The sequence below is a fragment of the Ciona robusta genome, chromosome 3 (assembly GCF_009617815.1).
Source record: "Ciona robusta chromosome 3, ASM961781v2".
NCBI lineage: Eukaryota > Metazoa > Chordata > Ascidiacea > Phlebobranchia > Cionidae > Ciona > Ciona robusta.
The window spans coordinates 8,564,321-8,586,741 of record NC_143237.1 but is presented as its reverse complement, the minus strand read 5'-3'; the positions used below and the strand labels follow the sequence as shown (position 1 = coordinate 8,586,741).

The window sequence follows — 22,421 nt, the reverse complement described above, 5'->3', positions numbered from 1 at the left end:
AGCTGAAGTTAGTGTAGTTTTTAAATAAACGGCTAAAATCTCCTAAAATCACTGTGCGCCTATCTTTTTCAATGGAGACCAAGCGAAATGGAGACAGAGTTGGCGGTCACGTGAATAGAAAAAATTATATATCACGGTTTCGGGCAGTTGCGCGTTCCGGTCTATACTAACTTTGGCGCGTTCTACTCTTTTTTATTTCTGTGGCTCGCAATCGTTGATTGCTTCAAATTGACAGTTTTAGATGGTAAATTTGGCAGCAAACCCAAAGCTTACGTGAAATAGTAAAACCATACAGTGGCATTTAAGACGCGCATAGTGTTTTTAAGGATAAGCACACTATATTTCAACAGAATGTAACTGGAGACGTTAAAACATTCTGTCCTAAAACAAGAAATATGCCATAAGGATTTAACTGATGCTGTGCAACATATTTAACGCATACATCTGTATTTAACATACATAAATAAAAATTGTATGTGTATATGAACGATTAATAGTATACAGCCACATTACGTTGCCAAAGTAAAACAGTTTACAAGTTGGACAAAAGTTAATAAGCCAACACACTTTAGGATATTGGGAGAAAAAAGTATAAAGCTTTCAATATTTTCCCTGCTTCACTTCATCCTTTTCGCTTTGTCAAGGCTAAATGTAGAATCCCGGGCTCCTATTCTTTCTGTTATTTCTATTGTTTTTAGTTTTAAGAAACGTGGCCTTGTTCGTTTGCCCTTTTTGTTCCTCTTTTCCAGTAACCGAATGCGGATCGGACGTAATCCATCCGTTCATATATATTTCACCGTTAATGTTTGTATTAATTATAGTCTTTAACCCTAACGAAGCATTCTATTTGAATAAGGTTACTACATGTAAGTTAAATTTGTATTTATTTTGTAACTATATGTAACACCTGGAGTGGCCCTGTCCTCTCACCCTGTTTAACCGTCCCGTATCCTAAAGAGTACCGTCCCGTAAAGTGTACCGTTCCTCTACTTCACACAATAAACCTTAAGACAGTTTGGAAGGCTGGTAGTGCTCTACTGATAAAGGACGCGTTATAAGCACAGAGAGAAGTTCAGACGTGACACACGGTCACGTCTACACCCAATCGAATAGTTTCAGTTATATGCTGCCTCGGGACAAGTGGGCCACGCCCGACGAAAAGGCATCTATAACATCGTTAAACAGGTTGGACATTTGCCTGTTCATTGACATTTCAAGAATTTATTACTGTTTGTTGGTATATTGCAACACGTCTCATTATGACGTCAGAAGGTGTTGTTTATTCTGATGCCCTGAAAAGCCTGAATCAGAAATATGTTGCTGCTGAAAAGTTAATGATATCCCCCGAAGGAAAAGGACCTCTGATTGAACTGCTTCCCGTTATTGACAATGATTTCGAAGTCTTAATGAACGCCTGTGCCTCTACCCCCGCCGTCCCGTTAGAAGGTACAGACGTACGCCTGTCTGACTTGCGAAATCAAAAGGAAGAGTTCGACGTTCACGTCCAGGAATGGCTAAGGAAGACTGATCAGCCCCGAGAAACTTTACCTGCAGAGCGACGTTCAGAACAATCTTACGGTGGCTCCACCACTAGTTCTCGACGTAGCGAACGACGTAAGAGTCGCGTTAACCTGAGATTAGCTATTCTAGCGAAGGAACATGAAGAGCAGAAGCTGCACGAAACCCGTCAACGTACCCGAGAACGTGCTGATCGAAAAGCACGTGAAGCGCAAGAAGATGCCGAAAGAAAATCACGTGAAGCGCAAGAAGATGCTGATCGAAAAGCACGTGAAGCGCAAGAAGAACAACGCGAAATCGAAGAGGAAGCCCTACGATCCCTAAATGACAAGCAGAGACAATTGGAAATGGCTGAAGCTGCCGACAACGCATGGAGAGACGAAGATGACGCCCCGCCAGCACCATCCATGCGCACCGCCCTTAGTTCGCCAGTTTCCGCTGCCCCTCCACGTCCCATTGCCGACACCGCTCGACTTTACCGAAGCGAACCCCTGACAATGCCCCCTGGCGTTGTGCACGAAACCCCCGCCCAGGTAGGCCTTTCCCCGTCTCCCATGCAAGATCACGCCAACCCGTTGCATCAAGCCCCCACTCGCGTTAATCCCTTCTCCCTGCGAACGGCTCCAAACCCTACGGCTGGCTTTGTAGCTGACGTGCGCCGAGAACCCCGGTCTCCCACGTTCCCGATCCCGATATCGCCGTCACCACGTTTCCCTGAACCCTACAATCCGCCTCTGCCTTCCTTCGAAGCGACTCCCCTTACAGAAGTCGACCTGTCCCCCCGACCGGTGCTGCGAACACAGAAGGAGTACGAACACAACCACAATCGTCAACAATACCAAACAACTGACGTAGGAGAACGCTTCCTACCACGACCCGTTATCGAGAAGTTTAGCGGCGACCCCATGGGATATTGGACCTTTGTGCGACAGTTCGACACCCACATCACCAAGAAGACACAAGGTGACGATTTGAGATTATTGTATCTTATACAGCATTGCGAGCAAAACGTCCAAGAAAAGATAAGTCATCTTACGTCGAAACCGCCTCATATTGGCTACCGCACCGCCTGGAACACGCTTCACGAAGAGTACGGCCAACCACACGTTATCGCCCGATGTTGCGAAGAGCATTTAAAGGATGCATCCAAGGTAAACGAATTTGATAATGTAGGATTAAAGAAATTGTCGGTCCTGATGGACAAGTGTTGCACCTCACTCCATGATGTGAAGCAATCATCCAGTGTCGATTCGATGGAGGTGATGCTGTCCGTGATCCGCAAACTGCCCCCAGTCCTGCACGAGAAATGGATTGAGTGGTCTGTCGACGTGGAACGCAGAACCGGTAACCGCGCTAAGTTCACCGATTTATCCGAGTTTGTCTGCCTTCAGAGTACCCTTGCGAATTCGATATTTGGGAGAGCGATACACCCGTCTTCTAACCGTACCGCGAATAGAAGAACCAGAGCAATGGCATGCAGCACCGCCAATCCGGAGTCTGGACCGACATTTAAAGCCACTAACGTTTGTTTTCTTTGTAAAGGTTGCCACCCGCTAGACTCCTGTGGAAAGTTCAAATCTCAGTCCCTAGATGAGCGATGGGATTTTGTGCGCTCGAAGAAGATATGCTTCAGGTGCTTCCAGGAATCGCATAGTGTCCGTCACTGCAGAAGTCCGGTATATTGCGACGCCCCAGGATGTTCAGGTATCTATCACCACACGCTATTACATAACCCGAGGCTCAAGGAGCTGCATGTTAAACAACCGAAGAAAATTACCCCCTCAACCGAATATAGCGCCAGTGTTAATGCCTCCGCTGTGTTTCTTAACGTTGTTCCAGTCAAGGTGCGATTTAAGGATCGAGAACTTAACACATACGCGTTCCTGGATCAAGGATCGACCACGACCTTCTGTGAGCAATCCCTCGTTGACGAGCTGAACGCCACCGGCACACCGAGGCGCCTCACCCTTCAGACACTAACATCAGCGAAGTCCTTGGACACTACTTCACTGACCTTATCCGTCCGGTCACTTGACGGCGGAGAATGGATGCAGCTGCCTAGTGTGGTGGCTGTCGATACAATTCCGATTAAGCCTAATATTGTTCCTAGTTCCAGATTGATGAGACGCCACAACTACTTACGAGACGTCGAACTACGCCATGTAAAGAATGGCACGGTGAAGATATTGATTGGCGCCGACGTACCACAGGCATTCCGCGTCGAGTCGTCACGAAGCGGTTCCGGCCAATGCCCGGATGCAATTAAGACGCCCCTGGGATGGTCCCTGTTGGGTCCATCATTTGACGCCACAACTGCCAGCTTTGCTTGTTCTAACTTTATTTCTATTAAGGCCGAAGACACGGAAGTCCTCCGTGCCGCCCACGTGATGTTCTTGAAAGACGAGAGCGACTTGCATCCGTTTACCGCCGATACGAACCCCGATGAATCGGCTCTCGGAGCGTCCCTGTCCGTAGAGGATAGAAGAACCTACCGGCTGATGAAAGATTCAGTTAAGTTTACAGATAACCATTACGAATTGCCCCTGCCCTGGCGTCACGACTACCAGATTCTTCCAGATAGCCGCATGATGGCGAAGCGACGATTGAGCGGTCTGAAGAAGAGACTCACCTGCAACCCCGACATGAAGATGAAGTACGTCAACCAGATATCCACCATGATTGCGAAGGGCTACGCAGAAGTTACGCCAGAAGAAGAGATCGACACTGATCGCAGAGCCTGGTACCTTCCCCATCATCCCGTCATCAATCCCCGCAAACCAGACAAGCTGCGCGTTGTGTTTGATTGTGCAGCCAAACATCAAGGTATTTCTATTAACCAGGTTCTTATGCAAGGCCCCGATTTGGTGAACAGCCTGGTTGGTGTACTTACGAGGTTTCGTCGGGAACCTATCGCTCTGGTAGCGGACATCGAGGCGATGTTTCACCAGGTACGCGTCACTCCCCGAGACCGTGATAGCTTAAGATTTTGGTGGTGGCCGAACGGAGACCTGACACTTGAACCCCGATGTCATCGCATGAAGGTACACTTGTTCGGAGCCACGTCCTCGCCTAGCTGCGCTTCATTTTGCCTACGATAAGCCGCAGTGGATTTCGGTGGTGAGTATGACCCCAGTGTTGCAACAGCGGTTGAGCGTAACTTTTATGTCGACGACTGCCTGGTCTCGGTCCCGAACGCGGAGGCCGGTATACGCATGGCTAAGGATATGCGAAGTATTTTGGCTAAAGCTGGATTTCGCCTGACCAAGTGGCTGTCGAACTCCAAGGAAGTCATCGACTCAATCCCAGAAAAAGAACGCTCGAAATCTCTGCAAGTCCGTACCCTTGACGATCAACTTCATGAACGGGTACTTGGTATAAACTGGAGCGTGAACACAGACGAGTTTATGTTCACGGTCGCATTACCTATGAAACCCCGCACTCGTCGTGGAATGTTATCCACTATGAACTCCCTATTCGACCCGTTAGGATTTGTTGCCCCTATCGTTCTAGAAGCGAGACTTATTTACCGTAATTTGTGTCAACAGGAGCTCGAGTGGGACGAACCAGTACCCGAACCGGAACTAAAGCGTTGGGAAAAATGGCTTGCTAGTTTGCCGCGACTGCGCGACATCGTCATCTCCAGAAGTTTTGGTCTGCAAGCGTACGATAATATGCAACGCTCCCAGCTGCACTTTTTCGCAGATGCTTCGAAAATCGCGTATGGCGCGGTTTGTTATCTGCGCACCGTCGACCGCAATCAGAATGTGAACTGCACTTTCGTTATGGGAAAGTCCCGCTTGGCACCTCAGAACGAAGTGTCTATTCCCCGCATGGAACTGATGGCTGCCGTCACCGCCGTCAATATGGATCAGATGCTGAGAAGAGAACTTGGCCTGGATTTGCGTCCTTCGATCTTTTGGTCCGATTCGGATGTTGTACTGCAGAGCTTATTCAACGAACGGCGACGTTTCCCTCTGTTCGTTTCACGTCGTCTTGCTATGATTTCTGAGAATACGTGCACCAGCAACTGGAAACACGTTCCCACCCAATCAAACCCTGCTGATTACGCGTCGAGAGGCGCAAGTGCCGACGCACTCTTGAAGACACGCCTCTGGTGGGTTCTCCGCCCCCGACTTTCTTACTTTGGATCCCGAAAACTGGCCGAACGCCTTCGCGAAAATGGAAATGTCTGACCATGACATAAAGCAATTCGATAAGAAAACTGCAACTGTTTTCTCGTTACAAGTGACAATCCCCGCTACTGACGCGCTGCTATCTCAATTCTCTAGTCTTTACCGCCTTAAGGTCGCCACAGCCTGGCTACTTAGGGTCAAACGCTTTTTACGCAAACGTGCCCAGAAGCTGGACCCGAAATTTGAATCAAGCCCGTTGTCCGTCGCTGAACTCCAGTACTCCGAAACTGAACTTATTAAGTATGTACAGAGGCAGAATTATGCTCAGTGGATGCTTGGCGTCGCAAGTGACAAGAATCCCCTTAAGCCAGGTAGAAAGTCGCCCGTCTTCAAGCTTGACCCGTTTGTTTCAGATGGTGTGCTCCGGGTGGGTGGCCGACTGGAAAGGGCGCCCATTGGGTACGAGGCACGTCACCCAGCTATCCTGCCGCATACCTCTCATCTTACGGATTTGATCATCACCTACCATCATTCTGCTGCCGGCCATTCTGGGTTAAATCATACCCTGAACCTGTTGAGTCAACGCTTCTTCGTCATGAAGTCTACCGCTGCTGTCCGTCGAGTCCTGAACAACTGTTTACCGTGTCGCCGCAGGTATGCGAAACCTGCCCAACAACTGATGTCCTCGTTGCCGTCACCAAGACTGCTGCAAGTGGAAGCCCTGCCGTTCTCATACACCGGAGTGGACTACTTTGGACCTATTATGGTCCGCCAGGGAAGAAGTTCTGTTAAACGTTATGGCTGTCTCTTCACGTGTATGACTACCCGCGCCGTTCACCTGGAGCTGGCGAAAGATTTAACTGCTGACGCGATGATCAATGCGCTGCGGCGCTTCATAGCCCGCCGAGGCGCTCCCATGCATATTTACTCAGACAACGGCACCAACTTAGTTGGCGCTGAAAGGCTCCTGCGCAAGGCAATGCAGGAATGGAACCAAGCCCAAATTAACAGTTTTCTTCGACAGAAAGACATACAGTGGAGCTTCAACCCGCCATGTGCTAGCCACATGGGCGGCGCATGGGGAAGAATGATCCGGTCGGTCCGCCGCGTCTTGCTCTCCCTTTCCGCTCAACGTCCGTTGACAGACGATGAACTACAGACCCTACTGCTGGAGGCCGAGGCGATACTGAACTCACGTCCTCTCACCCCGGTCACTATCGATTGTGATAGTGAATTACCTTTGACCCCGAACCATCTGCTCCGCGTGAAGCCAACCGCTGACCTACCACCGACACTTACCCGCGAGAAAGACTGTTACGCCCGCAAGCGATGGCGCTATGTACAGTACCTGGCCGAACAGTTCTGGGTTCGGTGGTCCCGCGAGTACTTACGTACAATCATTGCCCGCCAGAAATGGCACCTACGTCAAAAGAACTTTAAATCCAAAGATATTGTCCTGTTGGTCGATAACTCGACCCCACGCTCACAATGGTCCATAGGCAAAATTTGTGAGGTTTACCCCGACGCTCATGGAATCGTTCGCACAGTATCTGTGCGGGCCCGCGGCCTCGAGATGCGAAGGCCGATCCATAAGCTATGCATGATAGCTCCCGCCGACGACGACGAGGATGTTCGAGTCCCGAGAAGGGAGGATGATGACCCGGCGACGATGCCGACCGAAGTGACGACCACCTAAGAAGCGCGTTCGCGTTTCTAGACATTTATTGTTACCACGTGCGAATGTGCGCCGTGGATTTTGTGTTTAAATTGTTCGTTTTATGACTTAGCAATTTGGGGGGAGTGTAGAATCCCCGGCTCCTATTCTTTCTGTTATTTCTATTGTTTTTAGTTTTAAGAAACGTGGCCTTGTTCGTTTGCCCTTTTTGTTCCTCTTTTCCAGTAACCGAATGCGGATCGGACGTAATCCATCCGTTCATATATATTTCACCGTTAATGTTTGTATTAATTATAGTCTTTAACCCTAACGAAGCATTCTATTTGAATAAGGTTACTACATGTAAGTTAAATTTGTATTTATTTTGTAACTATATGTAACACCTGGAGTGGCCCTGTCCTCTCACCCTGTTTAACCGTCCCGTATCCTAAAGAGTACCGTCCCGTAAAGTGTACCGTTCCTCTACTTCACACAATAAACCTTAAGACAGTTTGGAAGGCTGGTAGTGCTCTACTGATAAAGGACGCGTTATAAGCACAGAGAGAAGTTCAGACGTGACACACGGTCACGTCTACACCCAATCGAATAGTTTCAGTTATATGCTGCCTCGGGACAAGTGGGCCACGCCCGACGAAAAGGCATCTATAACACTAAATTTAAATCCATCCGCAGCTATTCGACCATGAAGCGTACAAAACATTTCTCATCGTTTCTCTTTGTGTTCATAGGTCCTTCACGCTTTATGAAATTGCCGCGGAATAATTCCGTAGTTCATAGTAACACAATTTCACAAGGTTTTTATACGCTAATATATGAGCTGAAACAGATTTGTCAGGTTCAATGCGCACTGGTTTTGTGGTATAAGTTGCATGGAGACGAAGGATACGATATGCTCGCCAATAAAGCGTGTTTTGGACGCCTGGAATAATTATAGAATTGGGAAATTATTTATTGCAATAGTAAGCTTAAACATTAAAATAACTTATTATTGTTACCAATGCAGCAGTGCCTGTAGGGCTGTAGTATACTAATAAAAAAAAATTGAACGGTATAGAATATTATACTGTCTATCTGGATAATGTCGTATTAGGTCCTGTAGTCATTGAAACATAAAATGTAGAGCTTGTTAAGAAATGTCTATATATAGCAGAGTAGTTGTGTTTTGAATAAAAAAAGCATTTCATTTTCAGTGAAATTATACGTTAAAATTGCGTTGATATATTTGATATGGGCCGAGTCGACCTGTTGCTCGTCGCAGGAGTGCTTTTGTATTGTTTCATAAATAATGCAGAAGGTAAGAGCTCTTTCATAGGTAACTTGATAATACATATAGTAGGGTGGGGGAAAATGGAACACCTTTAGCATATAATATCTAAATATCCTGATCGAGTTTTAAACACTTAACAACAGTCAGCAGACGTCTTGACAATACGGTTTTATTATTCTTTGAGTGTTCTTCGTTTACTACCAAATGGGAAGAAAAAATAGATTAAAAAGGTGTCCCATCTTCTTCTATCCTACTGTATATAAGTACTTAAGTTTTGTTGGGCGATTGTCTGGTTACTATTAGTTCAGAGCTTGCAAAAGTATATAATATTATTCAGAATAATGGATTTTAAATGTTTTGGATTTAAAAGGTGTCGAATGTTTGAATAAACGTTTTATTCCTTTGTGGCGGGGCGACGGCAGTCGTTATTATATGGTTGTTAAATGATTGTAAAACGACAGTCGTTATAACATGGAAGTTCATACACCTCGTGCCAGCTTATACGAGTTACCATGTATGTTACTTTGTGGATGATCGTTCTGTGTTATTCACCTCGTACACGAGTTACCACGTATATGTAATTTTAAAATCCAGCTCTGCTAATGGTTTAACTACTTTGGCAGGTTGCACTTCGTCATCGGATTGTGACTCATTTACAAAATGTTGCAAATACTCCAATTCGCAAAACAGGTGCCGTGTTTTCTGTGCTTGCGGTGCTGACACCTGTTCCTCGTCGTCAACTTGTTGTGGGACAGCTTTTAGTGGACACTGCAGCCGATGGAGTCTAGGTTGCACCGTTAGCAGCGCCATAAATTCTGTCTTTCATCTCGGGTAAATGTGTGAATGTTTGCAGAAAATCTCATTATTTCGCCTGTAGGCCTTTCAGCTAAAGCATCGCTAATAAAAACGAAAAACATTAAAAATCAATTTTCAGAATCGGGGCTATTGTTGGCATTGCTATTGGTGGATTTTTTTTCCTGGTGCTTTGTATTAGTCTGATTGCTTTGTGTTGCGCCAAATGCGCGCATCGTGGAAACGTAAACAGAGGTACCCAGCTACAAACTGCGAGGACAGCTTATGTAACACCGTCCTCAGGACAACAACAGAGTCAACAACAAAGCAAGTTTTATCATCAATTATTTTGTTAAAAAAACTTATCTTTAACGTATGGCTAGCCTAGCCATATAGTACCGTAGGGTATAAGATCAGATACCGTTAATACCTAAATACCATATTTTTCTGACCTTGTTTTGCAACCAACAACGCTCTTTTAGAGTCGTGGGGCTATACGGTCAATTAATTCCGTAAATAAGCTTTGTGTGTTACCAAATTGGATGGGAAAAGAGAATGAAATCATGTCCCATCTTACCCCGCCCAATTATATATGTATTTAATATATATAATTTAAACTTAAAATGAACTTAAAGACTACAAAAAAACATAATATTTTCCTCTTTATTCTAGATACCGTCACAATGGGGTATCCCAACCCAAGCTACAATGCACCAGCAACCGTGTACCAGAACGTTGCGCCGCCTGTACCACCAACGTGGTACCCTCAGCCCAATAACCAGTACCCGGATAACAACAGATACAGCCAGCCTGTGCCACTACCTTACAACGAGCAGCCGCTTGCAAACTACCAAGCTAAAGGCGAATTTCAACCGGATCCTGCTGTGCCCCTACCACCATACAAGGAATAGCATCTAAACGATATTAAAACTTTAATGTAGATACCCCTTTGTCAACTATATATATCATGCGTAGCTTATAAGCATTAAAGCTGGACATTTGGGTTGTACGGCTACAGCTTTCTTTGCACACATTTGCGACTGTGCACTGATTTGTGCAGAAACAAAATTTATAAATCGCTTGCCTAGATACTATGAATAAAAAGGTTTAAGAGTTGCACACTAGAAGGCGCATACGTGCCGCTGTTGCTATATGCCCTGTAATGGGATAATTGTAGCCTATACTTCCCATGTCTAGAAACACGCGATAAAGAGGGTGGAAAAAGGGGCACCTTTTGCACATGATATTCAAATATCCTGATCGTGTTTTTACCAACTAAAAACGGTCTATGTGAGTCATAAGAATTTAGTTGTATACGAGACAAATAGAATTTTATACAAGAAAAGAGAATGAAAGTGTGTCCTATTTTGCATCACCCTATACTATATAAATAACAGGGTCTTTAATATTGACTCTGATAAATAAGTTTAAATCAAAGGCGCGAATAGACCGTACAGTACAGAAACACGCCCACAGTGATAAGTGAACGTTTCATTCTCTTTTAAAGTCAATATGCAAGGTGAAATACATGGGCAAATAAAACACCGGTTGAGCACACGGCGCACAAATGCTGGTTGCGTAACCTGCTCGCATAGGTAACGCCTAAAAAGTCACGTAGGCAGGTGGCAGCGCTTAAACCTTACCACAATAGATTACGCATATTATATCCTGTTTATATCGCTTGACTAAACCAAAGTTAGTGGAGACGTTTAGCTAAACAAGAGTTAGACATGTTCATAATAAACTAAAGTATAATGTACAAGGAATGATAGAACCGATCGAAGTTTACATTTTAAACTAGTTTAATTTTTGACTTTTTAATGACGAATAAATAAAACTCCAACGGTGTATTTTTATAGTGGGTCTTCGAATAACCACCCTTTTGTAAATCGTAAAGCCCTATCTAGTATATAACATGTTGCACCATTACATAGACCAGTGAGCGCGCGGTACCCGTTTTCCTGTTGAATGAATTGCTGACGTCACAACGTTTTTCATGACTTCAATAGTGGCGTGGCAGCATCGTATGATGCAATATTTGGAAACAGCGAAGTAAAGACGACACATAACACGGGAAAAAATAACAGCACTTTATTCTACTGCTTGTAAACTATCATATTTTGCATTATTTAACCTTCTATTGTAACAGCAAAGTCCTAAAATAGTCTATGCTAGGATTTGAAAAATTTTGGGGTTTTTAATTAACAGTTTTTTTAAGGATGTGTACATCAATCGCAATGTTAATAAATAATATTTCTAAAAAATTGGAAAAGGCAAACACCGTGAAATTATGACGTCACATAGAAACCGGCGCGTGTGCGCGATTACGCAATCACTGAACGACCTTCAGTCGTAGTAGTTGTACTAGTCGGTCATAGTGAGCGGGCGCTTGCTGGGTGTTGAAAAGTTATCACTGTTTGACGTGTTTGTTACTGCAGCTGTAATGTCCAAAGTGTTGACAGCACAGTTTTCAAATACGTATATATGGTAGCTCAGCACAGTCGTATGGTATTCAGTTCAATTTGAAGCGTAGAGCGTGATCAAATGTATTGAAAGACAGACTCGTTGAGAGATTTTTTATATACCGTATCTCTGGTTTAAAACGTTACCAATTATTACACCACATTGTCATTTGTGGTAAAACAATCCGGTTGAAAACCTAATAAGTTTTAATTTAAATAAACAAGTTGTTTTTAGAATCACATAAGGTGAATTGTATTTCTAATTTTCTGTACTGAATCTTTTAAGTTAAAAATGGGCAAAAAAGCAGCAGCTGGAGATGTTGAAAAAGGAAAGAAAATCTTTATTCAAAAATGCAAACAGTGTCATACCTACACCTCTGATTGTACCAACAAAACTGGTAAGACTTTGATTTTGCACTGTATGAAAGGCTGATTTATTTTACCGGGGATTCTATTTACAGGTCCAACCTTGCATGGTTTGTTTGGCAGACAAAGTGGACAAGTTGCAGGATTTGATTACACCGACCAAAACCGAGACAAGGGTAAGGGTATTGGAATATTGGTTAAGTTTATTAGAGATTGAAAAAAAATCATCTCAACTGAATTTTTTTACCCACAAATTACGCAAATTTGATAATTTTAAAGAAAGTATGCCTGTATGTCGCTTGTAATCAATTTTGTCCTATATGAAATAAATTCAGAACAAATCTGAGCGAATCCGTGCTAAAATTGTAATAAAAAAATATTCCAAGCCCCAGGAACAAACTTCTAATCTGGACTTTGCATTTTATATTATCCATCATTTTTAATCTTTTGTTTTATCTTCAGGAGTGATCTGGGGTGAAGATACACTTGATGTTTACTTGACAAACCCAGCTAAATATATTCCAGGTGAGATCTTTAAATATATAAACTACAACCCTAGTTGATTAATAATGCATACAAAATAGGAAAATGTTTAACATAAAATTTTACCTTTACCCCAAACCTAAACTATTTATAATTCAGTGATAGTATTTACTATTTTTACCCTAATTTTTAGGTAACTAAACTTTACACAAAGTTTTAATCTGTTATCCAAATTTTTCTAATTTAAAAAAACAAAACATTTATAAAATTAGGTAGTTACACTAGTGCTTTACACAACTTTTAACTATTACATTTTGTAGGAACCAAAATGGTTTTCGCTGGAATTAAGAAAAAGGGAGAACGAGCTGACCTCATCGCTTTTCTTAAGGATGCTACAAAGTAGTTGCTACATACTGTTCATCATATTTATTTGTGTTAGCCAAATTTTCCTTGTCGTTCATAATATCTTGTTGTATTATCAGTTAAACAAATTCAGGATATAAACATGTTCATCTATACATTGTCTGTACACTATGATTTATCTAACTAGGTTCTTCTACAGTGAACTGTTTTAAAATTAAATTTTGCCGTGTAAATTTGGATTTTAGAACTTGTTAATAAACTGTTAGAAACTTTAATAATGAATGTGCTGAGTATATATAAACACATTGCTTCTACAATTTTTGTCTTGAACCAAATCTAATGTTTGCAAGTATTTTAGACTAGTTGTGGGCATACAAGATTTTTTAAATTTTTGCGACCCAACCAATAAAAAAGGCAAACCAGTTTGGGTTGTAACTATTAAAGAAAGAACACTATTAATAAAAACCGTAGTTTCATTTTAGCTGTTTGTTTCAAGTCAGCTGCTTGTTTTTCACAATGTAGTTTTTGTATTTAGATGATGATAGAGCTACCAGTTGTCGCTGTGTAAATAGTTAGGTGTGTAGTGTTTTGCATTAGTTTGTACTGCATGGATGAGACAAGTCAAACTGGAGATATCGAAAAAGGAAAAAAGATTTTCATACGAAAGTGTAAGCAGTGCCATACCTACGAAGATAATGGAAAACACAAAACTGGTAATTCAATCCTTTGTTTTATTAATATATTTCGCGCTGTAAATAAAATAAAGTTGCACACCTATTGGTGAGGAAAAATGCATAAACAAGTCTATTCTCTAACAGGTCCAAACCTGTTTGGTCTGATTGGAAGACGCACTGGTCATTCTCCAGGCTACACATACACTGTGTCAAACACAGAAAAAGGTTTATCAATCGTATTTATTTATTGTATATGTAATTCAGGCCTCTAAAAACAGGAATAATTTGGAATGAAGAAACTCTGGATATTTACTTGACCAACCCAAGGAAATATATTCCAGGTGGGTAAAACTGAAAACACTACTTTTTAATATTCTGCATTGAGATGTCTTTTATCCACAGGCACAAAAATGATATTTGCCGGAATTTCAAAGCGTTCTGAACGCATGCATCTGATTGCATTTTTAAAGAAAGTAACAACAACAGAAACTGAAACAAAAACCTGCAACTGACTACTTATTACTTTTTTGTTTTTCCTTTTTCTTTTATTTATTTTTTAACTGCTGCTGTTTCTAAAAGAGTATGCTCCGTTCTTCACTAAATACTTCACAAAAATATCTGCTAAACGACAAACATTCTTTCAAAGCAACTTTCATGTTTTATTATTTCTTTGAAAATTTGACTTATTTTGAAATAAGTTTAGCGAACTTGCGGTCAACTTAAGTTTTTGCAATTCTTTTTGGTCACATTCAGTGGCCTATAATAAATAAATTTCGTTAAAAGTATGATTCTACTTGTTTTTAATAAGCAGGTTAGTATTTTTTTTTAGAAGTACCCACAAAAAAACAGTATTTTTTTAGAGCTACGATTTTCCGAATTTTAATGCTAAAAATTGTGCAAAATTTGCCATTTATGGCGAAAAATGGTACCCAAAACACTTTAATAAAAGAGTTTTACAGAGTTAAGCCATTTTAGATGATAAGTTTTGAGTTTCCATTAAACTTGTTTTGACAGCCAAAAGTGTAGAATAGCTTTTGTATTTAAATATAAACTGATAAAGTAAACATCAGATCGCACAACTTGTCAGCTATTATTAGTATATAGTATACAACAACCACCAATACAAGCTTACCTCTAAAGAATCAATATAATCTGAAATCAATGAAATGACTTGTTGAAACGATTTATGGAGCTTTGGGATTTGAAGTAATACCGTAATACAACTAACAGAAGATGGATTTTCTGAAATTAAATTTTTACATTAAGATTGAATATGTTTATTTATAGAGGCCACAATGATAAAAAACTTAATAAATATTTTACAAACAAACTGAATAATATGTTTAATCTCAAAATGTACAGTCTGGAGCATTTTATACAAATTCAATATAAACAAACAACCATGGTAACTTATTAAAACTATCTGTTAGAGTTAGATTATAGTAGGAGTTACCAAATAGATTAAGAAGACAGCAACGAAAGATTGAGTCCGAGTTGCATAATAAATCTGTGCAAGTTTCAACCATCCTCTCACATGTATCTACATTGCTCAAGCACCGCACTAAGCAGTAAGATGAAAGTTGACCAAATTTATTTTCCAAACCTAGAATAATTTGAATTAAGATGCAAGTTGACCAAATTTATTTTAAAAACCTAAAATAGTTTAAAAAACATTTAAAAAACATGTTTAAGAAAAGACTCAAAGTTAAAATAAAGAGGGCACGAGGTGTATGAAACAAAACAACCCTGTTAATGCCTCATGTTTTTCCGCAAGGGTAATAACTAGTTAAGTTCCATCTATTCAATTTTTACCTGTGAGACAGTTAGTTGTAGAGAAAACAATTCCAAGTTTAAACAAGCCAACCCATGTTACTATGTTTAAGGATGGGGGGCCGGTGGTCTGGAAAAGGTTTGAAAATAACATTATTTTATTGAACATTAATTTATATTTTCAGACGGCGAAACAATGACATTTTTTTATAACATGGTTTAGTACTAATAATACACCTCGTGCAAGTTTAGTTAGAATTACAAACTCATTACTCTTTTAGGTTTTCTTTTCTGTATGGCGGGCAATTTTGGCTTTTCATAAGTGACTACTGGGTTGGAGCTATGAGTGTTTTACCCAAAGACACACATGCTTAAACAAAGGTGGCAACATCCTTTAGTTCTGATGCAAGTGCTACCCACTGTACAACAGCTTTGAACCACTGATGTTGAAATAAAGACAAAACTTACAAATACGGATAATGATAAGAAACTCCGGACAATAGAAACAACTCTGTTGTCACTTGAGCAAAGCCTGAACAACAGATTGGTTGCATGCATGGAAACAATTTCATGCTTAACAATTTTCCATTCTTCTGGCACAAAATCAATTTCTTTAGTTTTTGGGCATAAATCATCTTTTCTGCAACCTGAGATGAAGTCCTTATTAAAATTTGTGAAACTTTTTATGCATTTTTTTTACTAATCATCGAGCTTTATTTTATTTACATACATCACTAAAATGATTCACTAAATATAAACAAGTTTGAATTCTTACCAATTACCGAGCACAACAAAAATTGCAGGAATCCTAATTTTTCAGAATTGGTTCTTAAAGTTTGATCGTGACATGAAGAGTCAAGTCTTTGCGCCAATAAGTCAATGACATAACATATATTCTCTTGACACACAAATTCACTGAAGCAAAAGTGAAATAAACTAGATGTCATTCCTTCATCGATGTCTTGTAGATATGGAATACATGATTGGAAAATTTCTCGCTGTTAAACAAAACACACCGAATAAATGATTGTAACCTATTTACCCTAAAACGAGAATGGTCTACTGTATGACTGACGATTTGAACAACTTGTCAAAAGCTTGTCGCCTTGACACATAATGGTGACAGCATCAAGCCCCAAACCTAGTACCTTAAGCTTGAGAGGTTGACAGCCTCACCCAAATGCCAAGTCATGTAAAAATAGGAACATTTAAAACATGGTAAGATGTTAAACAAATGACTAGTACCTGAAACTGCTTGCAAGTTTTACAAACTCCACTTTGGCAGAAAAGTTTTGCACTCAATTTCGTTATAGTTGAAATCAAAGTTAAAAAATTTTCCTGCAAATTATGTAAATTTCCCGGGTGCTTTCTTCGCAAAAGACATTTAATACAACGCATGGTTGGGTGTAGAACTGTGGAGGCATCTGTAAAGAATATGAAATAAATGAATGATACTCATTTGACGTTATAAGTTAACCTGTGTGTTCAGTTTATACATTACAGCCCCTGCTGACGACTTACCACATAAATGTAACTTTTCAGAACTTTGACATTCTTTTACTATTTGGAAAGCCTAAAGGAACCATTGGGTTGCAGCAGTTGCTGTTAAGTGTCCTGCCCAAGGACACATACACATACAATGGTAGCAGAGACAAGCCTTGAACTTGTAACCTCTAGTCTAGAGGCGAGCAGTCTTAACTACTTAATTACCATTATAAGACTTGCCTTGTAATTATGTAATAAAGTGAATGGCCTAGTATAAAATGATGTTACAGTTATAGGGCTTACCACTTTGTAATTTGCAGCCACTTCCCTTCTGGCTTGCAATGTTTTTCAAAATGTCAACTAACTGGGTTGGCAATGATGACAACAAAGATCCAGAATCTAATCTGAAATAATAATTTATCTTACCAAAAATAAAACTTTTTAATTTTTTATTATAAATTTATTTTTCCTTTTAAAACAAAATTTCAAATTTAACAGGTGATTGTATGTTAATTGTAAATATTAATATCATACCCATCAGTACTTCCAGAATGTTCTATCAAAAATTCCACAATCAATGTTCGATGTGAGTGACATTTTGGCAGAGTGTCAGTGTAGTGGTGTAAACATGAAGAGATTTCATTTCCGATGTCTGATAAAAAAGGTTTCAGAAAATTGCAGCCACTGATTTGTTGCCTAAATGGTCAGTCATACACAAACACAAACAATTACCCACAAAAACATAGGTGGTAGATGGTAGCTTGTGCAAGCACTAGGTGTATGAAACAAAACACCTGTGTTATAACGACTGTCGTTTCATTTCATGCTTTCTTGCCAGGATCAAACAAGTTACATTTTTTTATTTATTGTTCATAAAACTAAGAAAAAAGTTACCTTGTATTGAGTTTTTCGTTAAGATACAATCCATGCATGTTAAAATTTGTTTTAAAACCCTGGTTTCCAAGTTACGAAAATCCGCTGCATTTTGGAGAAGCTGAGTTATGTAGTCTAAACTTGGAGAAGAATTTTCATCATTTTGCATTGGCTCAGGTGGATATAATGCAGCAAGCTCACAAATAGCAAGATTTACACCAAGCAAATCTACATCCTGTAATTAATAACAGAAATAAAATAAAACCAAACATTTTGTTTTTTTTGCTAATTTGTGATTTTTTTATATGATGATCATCCAAAAAGTGCATAAATCTTTATGATTGTGCAACTAACAACCCTCATTTTGAGATATTTAAAAATTTATACAAATATTTTTTGTTTACTACCAATTGAACAAGGAAGAAAATTAAAACATGTCCCACGACTCCCACCTTCCCCACCCTACTCTACAATATATCTATATATATATGTAAAACTTTACGAAAAACCAAACTGACCGGTTTTAAAGTTTGTTTCTTCTTTTTCTTGGGCATCAAACTCACTGCCTCCCATTGCTCAAATGGAAAATTAGAGAAGAAATATTTTTTGAAACTGGTCAAGTAATTCTGATAAATCCATTCTCGCTGTGAAGAAAAAACAAAAAACACGATAAAAACCAAGAAATTATTTAAGTTTTTTTCTACAGAGTTTTTCAAAAAAAAAATAAGCAAAAACATTTATGTCTATAAATTTTAGAAGAAACATTTATACAAAATAGTAATGGCCCATCTGAGGCAGAAATCTCAGATCATTGGCTTCTTTATATATATGACTTTACCAATATAGAATAGATAATATATAAAACAAAGTGTATTTTCAACACTTTATCTAAAAAAACAAAAACACACTATGTCTTATACCAGAAAAGCCACTAAAAAAATATTTACATTATGCCTGGTAGCAAAAGTAACAAAATAGATAATAAACACTGTCTCATTTTAAAAATACATCTGAATTTTTACTAACCAATTTCTGAGAAGCTACTCCATCTTGATTAGTTTGAAATGATTTGCATAATTCTAATGTAATGTTCATGACAAGGGTCATGGTAGTGACTGTCTCCTCATCTTTGGTAAGTATACCAGTAGCTGACACTTCAAGCCAGCATTGAAACAACAGGGGTAGAACAGTAGAGATAGTTTGCATGGTGCTTTGTTGATGAACTTTCACAAGGGAAGAAGCTTCCAAATTTCTAATACACACTCGTTTTAAATTAAAGTAAAAATAATCTCAGTTATTATATATATATATATATATATATGTACAGAAACAAAACTACAATAGTCTATCTCACAAACTAACTTTTAGCATTGCAGATGAACACTACCGAAAAAAAGCCATTTAAAATTCCTGTACCTAAATAAATTTTTTTCTAAATCTTAAACATATTTTTAATCCTAAAGATATTTTTTAAGCATTTAAGTGCAAATAGGTATGTTAATCAAATACCACCAACCTTAATAACACCCCGTGCTGCCTTTTGAGTGTTGGAACAAGATGCAAACCTATTTCATCGGAATCCCAACACACATGGTCTACAAAGTCAGTTGGTTTCAAATCCTTATTAACAGACTCTCTTTTCAACAAAACCCAAAGTCTTTTAAGGACTTTTATTCTCCAAGAAATTGCAGATTCCTTTTTAGACAGATTCATTGTTAGAATGCGAGAATTGGCCGACTTCTCTCCTTGCTTGGAAGATATAAGCTCAATGAAATGCTGTAGCAATGTCGGACGATTTTCTTCGGAACAAACTAAGTTTGGGTAGAATTGAAAGCACAGATCTACCACCTAACATACAAATGAACAAGTAATGGGAAAAATAATAATATTTTTTAATGAACTAAACTGATTTTACTCTGGTAGAAATACATAGATATATAAAAAAGATTTTGCGTCAAAAAATAAAGCTCAGGCCTATATAGTTAAACGAAATAAAAATATGTATATATTATATATATATACATATTATGGGCATTAATAAAAAAGAATAGAAAATATTAAGTTTTAGGCTGATAACTACAAACAGGTTAATGAACAAGATTTTACATCTGCAGCATGTGCTAAACACTAAGTAGTAAAACCTGAACATTTATTTGCATTATATCGGGAATGATTAAATGGTATCGGCAATGATTAAATGTTTCAGTAGAATGTAAGGATAAAACAATGAGTAAATTTTTACCTTTAAAGAATTTTGTTGAACATCTTTGGAAATATGAGACATGGCACAATATAAATGCGAGAGGATCAGTGGAAATTTTGGACTCATCTGTTCCTCTGGTACAGTGGAAAATATGTGCCACAGAAGTGAAGTACACGCTTTCCTAAAATAAAAATGAAAACTTGTTTTATTGATACTTGGGCTATGTGATGATAAGGATTACTGAACAAACATACAGGGTTGAATTTTATTAATAATTGTATTTATTGTTCTAATGAATATATCATGCCTGATTAACCAGTATTGACCACTGAACTAAAGCAATTGCCCTTTAGGTGTCTTGACTAAGGACAAATATGTCCACAGTTACCACAATGGTAACAGTGGCGAGCGTTGAACATGTAACTTCTGGACTAGCGGAGGGGGGCATTCTCACAACTCATATATATATATATATGTGCTGAATATTTATATTAACAGTTGTTTTTAAAAATTACCTAACTTCTGAATCAACATCTGTCACAGATCGAATGACACGCTCACAGATCTTCGCTGCATTGATTGTTCCTTTATTTCCATGGTTGCTAAATATTTCTTTCAGTCCGTTTAAAGCTTGGTAGCGAAATGTCGGACTGAAGTGGTTTAAATGACTCAGCAAATCTTCAACACTTTGTTTTCGATGAGTCAGCAGTTCAACCTGAATATTTTTTTGATTTAAAAAGTTTAAAAAGGTTGTAACACTTTTTGAAAAGATTTCGAATATGTAACAGGATAAAGTATGTATCTCACAGAAATATTTTCCTGGGATTTCAGTTGATCAGGAATATATATTGACTGAGATTTAAATGCAGTGTCGGTTGCATTTTCAGCTGCTGGCTTCTTTTTTCCAACCTTCAGCTTCACTTTATTGAAATCTTTTTTTTTAGCTTTAGTTTTACGACTAGTTTTACCCATTTTCTATGAATGGCAGAGGACTGCTACAGCCTATAATAAAATAATTATTTGTAAACTACGTCGCATAGTTAACTTGAACAGTAGATATCAAAGAAAAACATGGTACAAGTATGCAACAACTTCAGTCTGAACTCTGAACAATGCCTGGACTACTTTAATATACAGATTAGATATTTTAAAACATATTGTTCTCCAAAACAAATTTGTTTTTCTGGTCACATTTTTACAAATTGATAACGTGTATAAAGTGATTACAGTTTAGAATTAGAATTATGTACATAATTATGTATTTACAAATTTATGAAAATAAAAGTAAGTAAGCAAAATTTATTTTTCATTTTAAACATTCGCTTTAAAATGATCTTTTTCGTTTCTTAAGAACTTCATAGTTTCCACGGGTGTAGAGGTCTTGCAGCGTTTTTGTAACTCTTCATTTTCGACTCTCATGAATGGATTGTATAACATTTCCTCTGCTATAGTGGATGGAATAGTAGGTTGATTATTTTCCCTTTGCTTGATGGACCAGTTCAGCTTCTCCAATACATGCTGGTTATTGGGTTGAACAAACTGTGCAAACTTAAGTGAGCTGACTGTGTATTCATGCCCACAGTATACTTGTGTAGCTGGGGGGAGGATGTATAGTTTTTTAACAAGGGAAGAATACATTTGTTCTGCTGTGCCTTCAAAAAACCTTCCACAGCCAGAAACGAACAGTGTGTCCCCAGTAAACACAGCAGGTGTGTTTGGATTCTTTACAAAATAACAAATATGACCAGTTGTGTGACACGGCGTGAAGAGGCAACGAATTTCTAAACTACCGACATTAAACTCCAAGCCTTCAACCGCTTTCGTTGTAATTCCATCAATACGATCGTCTCCGCCATATACTTTAAGATTAGATGCCCCGACTTTTGATATCAATTCTTTATTTCCTCCTGCGTGGTCCCAGTGGTGATGCGTTGTAAGAATGGTCGTCAATTTAACGCCTTCTTTCTCAAGTGCTTTTAAAACTTTATCCGGTTCAACGGGATCCACGATTGCGGCTTCGTTTGTTTTTTCATCCACTAGCAAATACATGTAATTATCTTCAAGCGCTGGCAATAAATTCACTTTCATTTTGTTCAGTTGAGTAGACAGTGGCTTAGAATGATAACTTACTAACCTGCACGCACAACGCTGAACTAAACCAAGCATCACCGTACGCGACAAACACCAAAAACAAAATTTGTTTACATCCCCAAGTTGTGTCACGTGTTCTGAATTTAAACAGATAACAGCTGGTACGTCGGCCAAAAATACGATTTTAGGTTTGTTTGTTTTTTAAATGTTCCAAATTTGCAAAAAGACTGTCTCTTGTAAATATAATTCATTTTCTATTTGCAATT

General features: G+C 39.1%; 7 protein-coding genes across 7 annotated transcripts; 5 read left to right on the top strand and 2 right to left on the bottom strand.

The window, feature by feature from the left end:
• Nucleotides 1-495: 495 nt before the first annotated feature.
• Nucleotides 496-4,661, top strand: LOC149738933 (uncharacterized). Its single transcript, XM_089874625.1, has 2 exons — nucleotides 496-3,222; nucleotides 3,358-4,661. The coding sequence occupies exons 1-2, from the start codon at nucleotides 1,260-1,262 to the stop codon at nucleotides 4,614-4,616; spliced, it is 3,222 nt and encodes a 1,073-aa protein (XP_089730751.1). The 5' UTR covers nucleotides 496-1,259; the 3' UTR covers nucleotides 4,617-4,661.
• Nucleotides 4,662-4,730: 69 nt separating this feature from the next.
• LOC149738932 (uncharacterized) lies at nucleotides 4,731-7,347 on the top strand. Its single transcript, XM_089873703.1, has 2 exons — nucleotides 4,731-5,632; nucleotides 5,808-7,347. Exons 1-2 carry the CDS (start codon nucleotides 4,731-4,733, stop codon nucleotides 7,345-7,347), a joined length of 2,442 nt encoding a protein of 813 aa, XP_089729829.1.
• A 298-nt stretch (nucleotides 7,348-7,645) lies between these two features.
• On the top strand, nucleotides 7,646-13,337 carry LOC149738930 (cytochrome c, somatic-like). The gene is made up of 5 exons (XM_089874651.1): nucleotides 7,646-7,658; nucleotides 12,083-12,245; nucleotides 12,309-12,389; nucleotides 12,676-12,738; nucleotides 13,017-13,337. Exons 2-5 carry the CDS (start codon nucleotides 12,140-12,142, stop codon nucleotides 13,097-13,099), a joined length of 333 nt encoding a protein of 110 aa, XP_089730777.1. The 5' UTR covers nucleotides 7,646-7,658; nucleotides 12,083-12,139; the 3' UTR covers nucleotides 13,100-13,337.
• On the top strand, nucleotides 8,467-10,504 carry LOC149738931 (uncharacterized). The gene is made up of 4 exons (XM_089874647.1): nucleotides 8,467-8,620; nucleotides 9,217-9,424; nucleotides 9,528-9,712; nucleotides 10,058-10,504. Exons 1-4 carry the CDS (start codon nucleotides 8,554-8,556, stop codon nucleotides 10,294-10,296), a joined length of 699 nt encoding a protein of 232 aa, XP_089730773.1. The 5' UTR covers nucleotides 8,467-8,553; the 3' UTR covers nucleotides 10,297-10,504.
• A 300-nt stretch (nucleotides 13,338-13,637) lies between the features above and the next one.
• On the top strand, nucleotides 13,638-14,518 carry LOC149738929 (cytochrome c-like). The gene is made up of 4 exons (XM_089874648.1): nucleotides 13,638-13,772; nucleotides 13,878-13,958; nucleotides 14,012-14,074; nucleotides 14,136-14,518. The coding sequence occupies exons 1-4, from the start codon at nucleotides 13,667-13,669 to the stop codon at nucleotides 14,243-14,245; spliced, it is 360 nt and encodes a 119-aa protein (XP_089730774.1). The 5' UTR covers nucleotides 13,638-13,666; the 3' UTR covers nucleotides 14,246-14,518.
• Nucleotides 14,369-21,036, bottom strand: LOC149738928 (testis-expressed protein 10 homolog). The gene is made up of 16 exons (XM_089874628.1): nucleotides 20,872-21,036; nucleotides 20,580-20,779; nucleotides 20,104-20,245; nucleotides 19,378-19,709; nucleotides 18,888-19,113; nucleotides 18,380-18,505; nucleotides 17,883-18,096; nucleotides 17,523-17,640; nucleotides 17,292-17,392; nucleotides 16,749-16,927; nucleotides 16,279-16,501; nucleotides 15,972-16,150; nucleotides 15,546-15,633; nucleotides 15,187-15,336; nucleotides 14,866-14,975; nucleotides 14,369-14,490 (listed from the first exon to the last, which is right to left on the bottom strand). Exons 1-16 carry the CDS (start codon nucleotides 21,034-21,036, stop codon nucleotides 14,386-14,388), a joined length of 2,658 nt encoding a protein of 885 aa, XP_089730754.1. The 3' UTR covers nucleotides 14,369-14,385.
• Nucleotides 21,037-21,066: 30 nt separating this feature from the next.
• Nucleotides 21,067-22,285, bottom strand: LOC149738927 (hydroxyacylglutathione hydrolase, mitochondrial-like). The gene has a single exon (XM_089874642.1). The coding sequence runs from the start codon at nucleotides 22,228-22,230 to the stop codon at nucleotides 21,376-21,378; it is 855 nt and encodes a 284-aa protein (XP_089730768.1). The 5' UTR covers nucleotides 22,231-22,285; the 3' UTR covers nucleotides 21,067-21,375.
• Nucleotides 22,286-22,421: the final 136 nt, after the last annotated feature.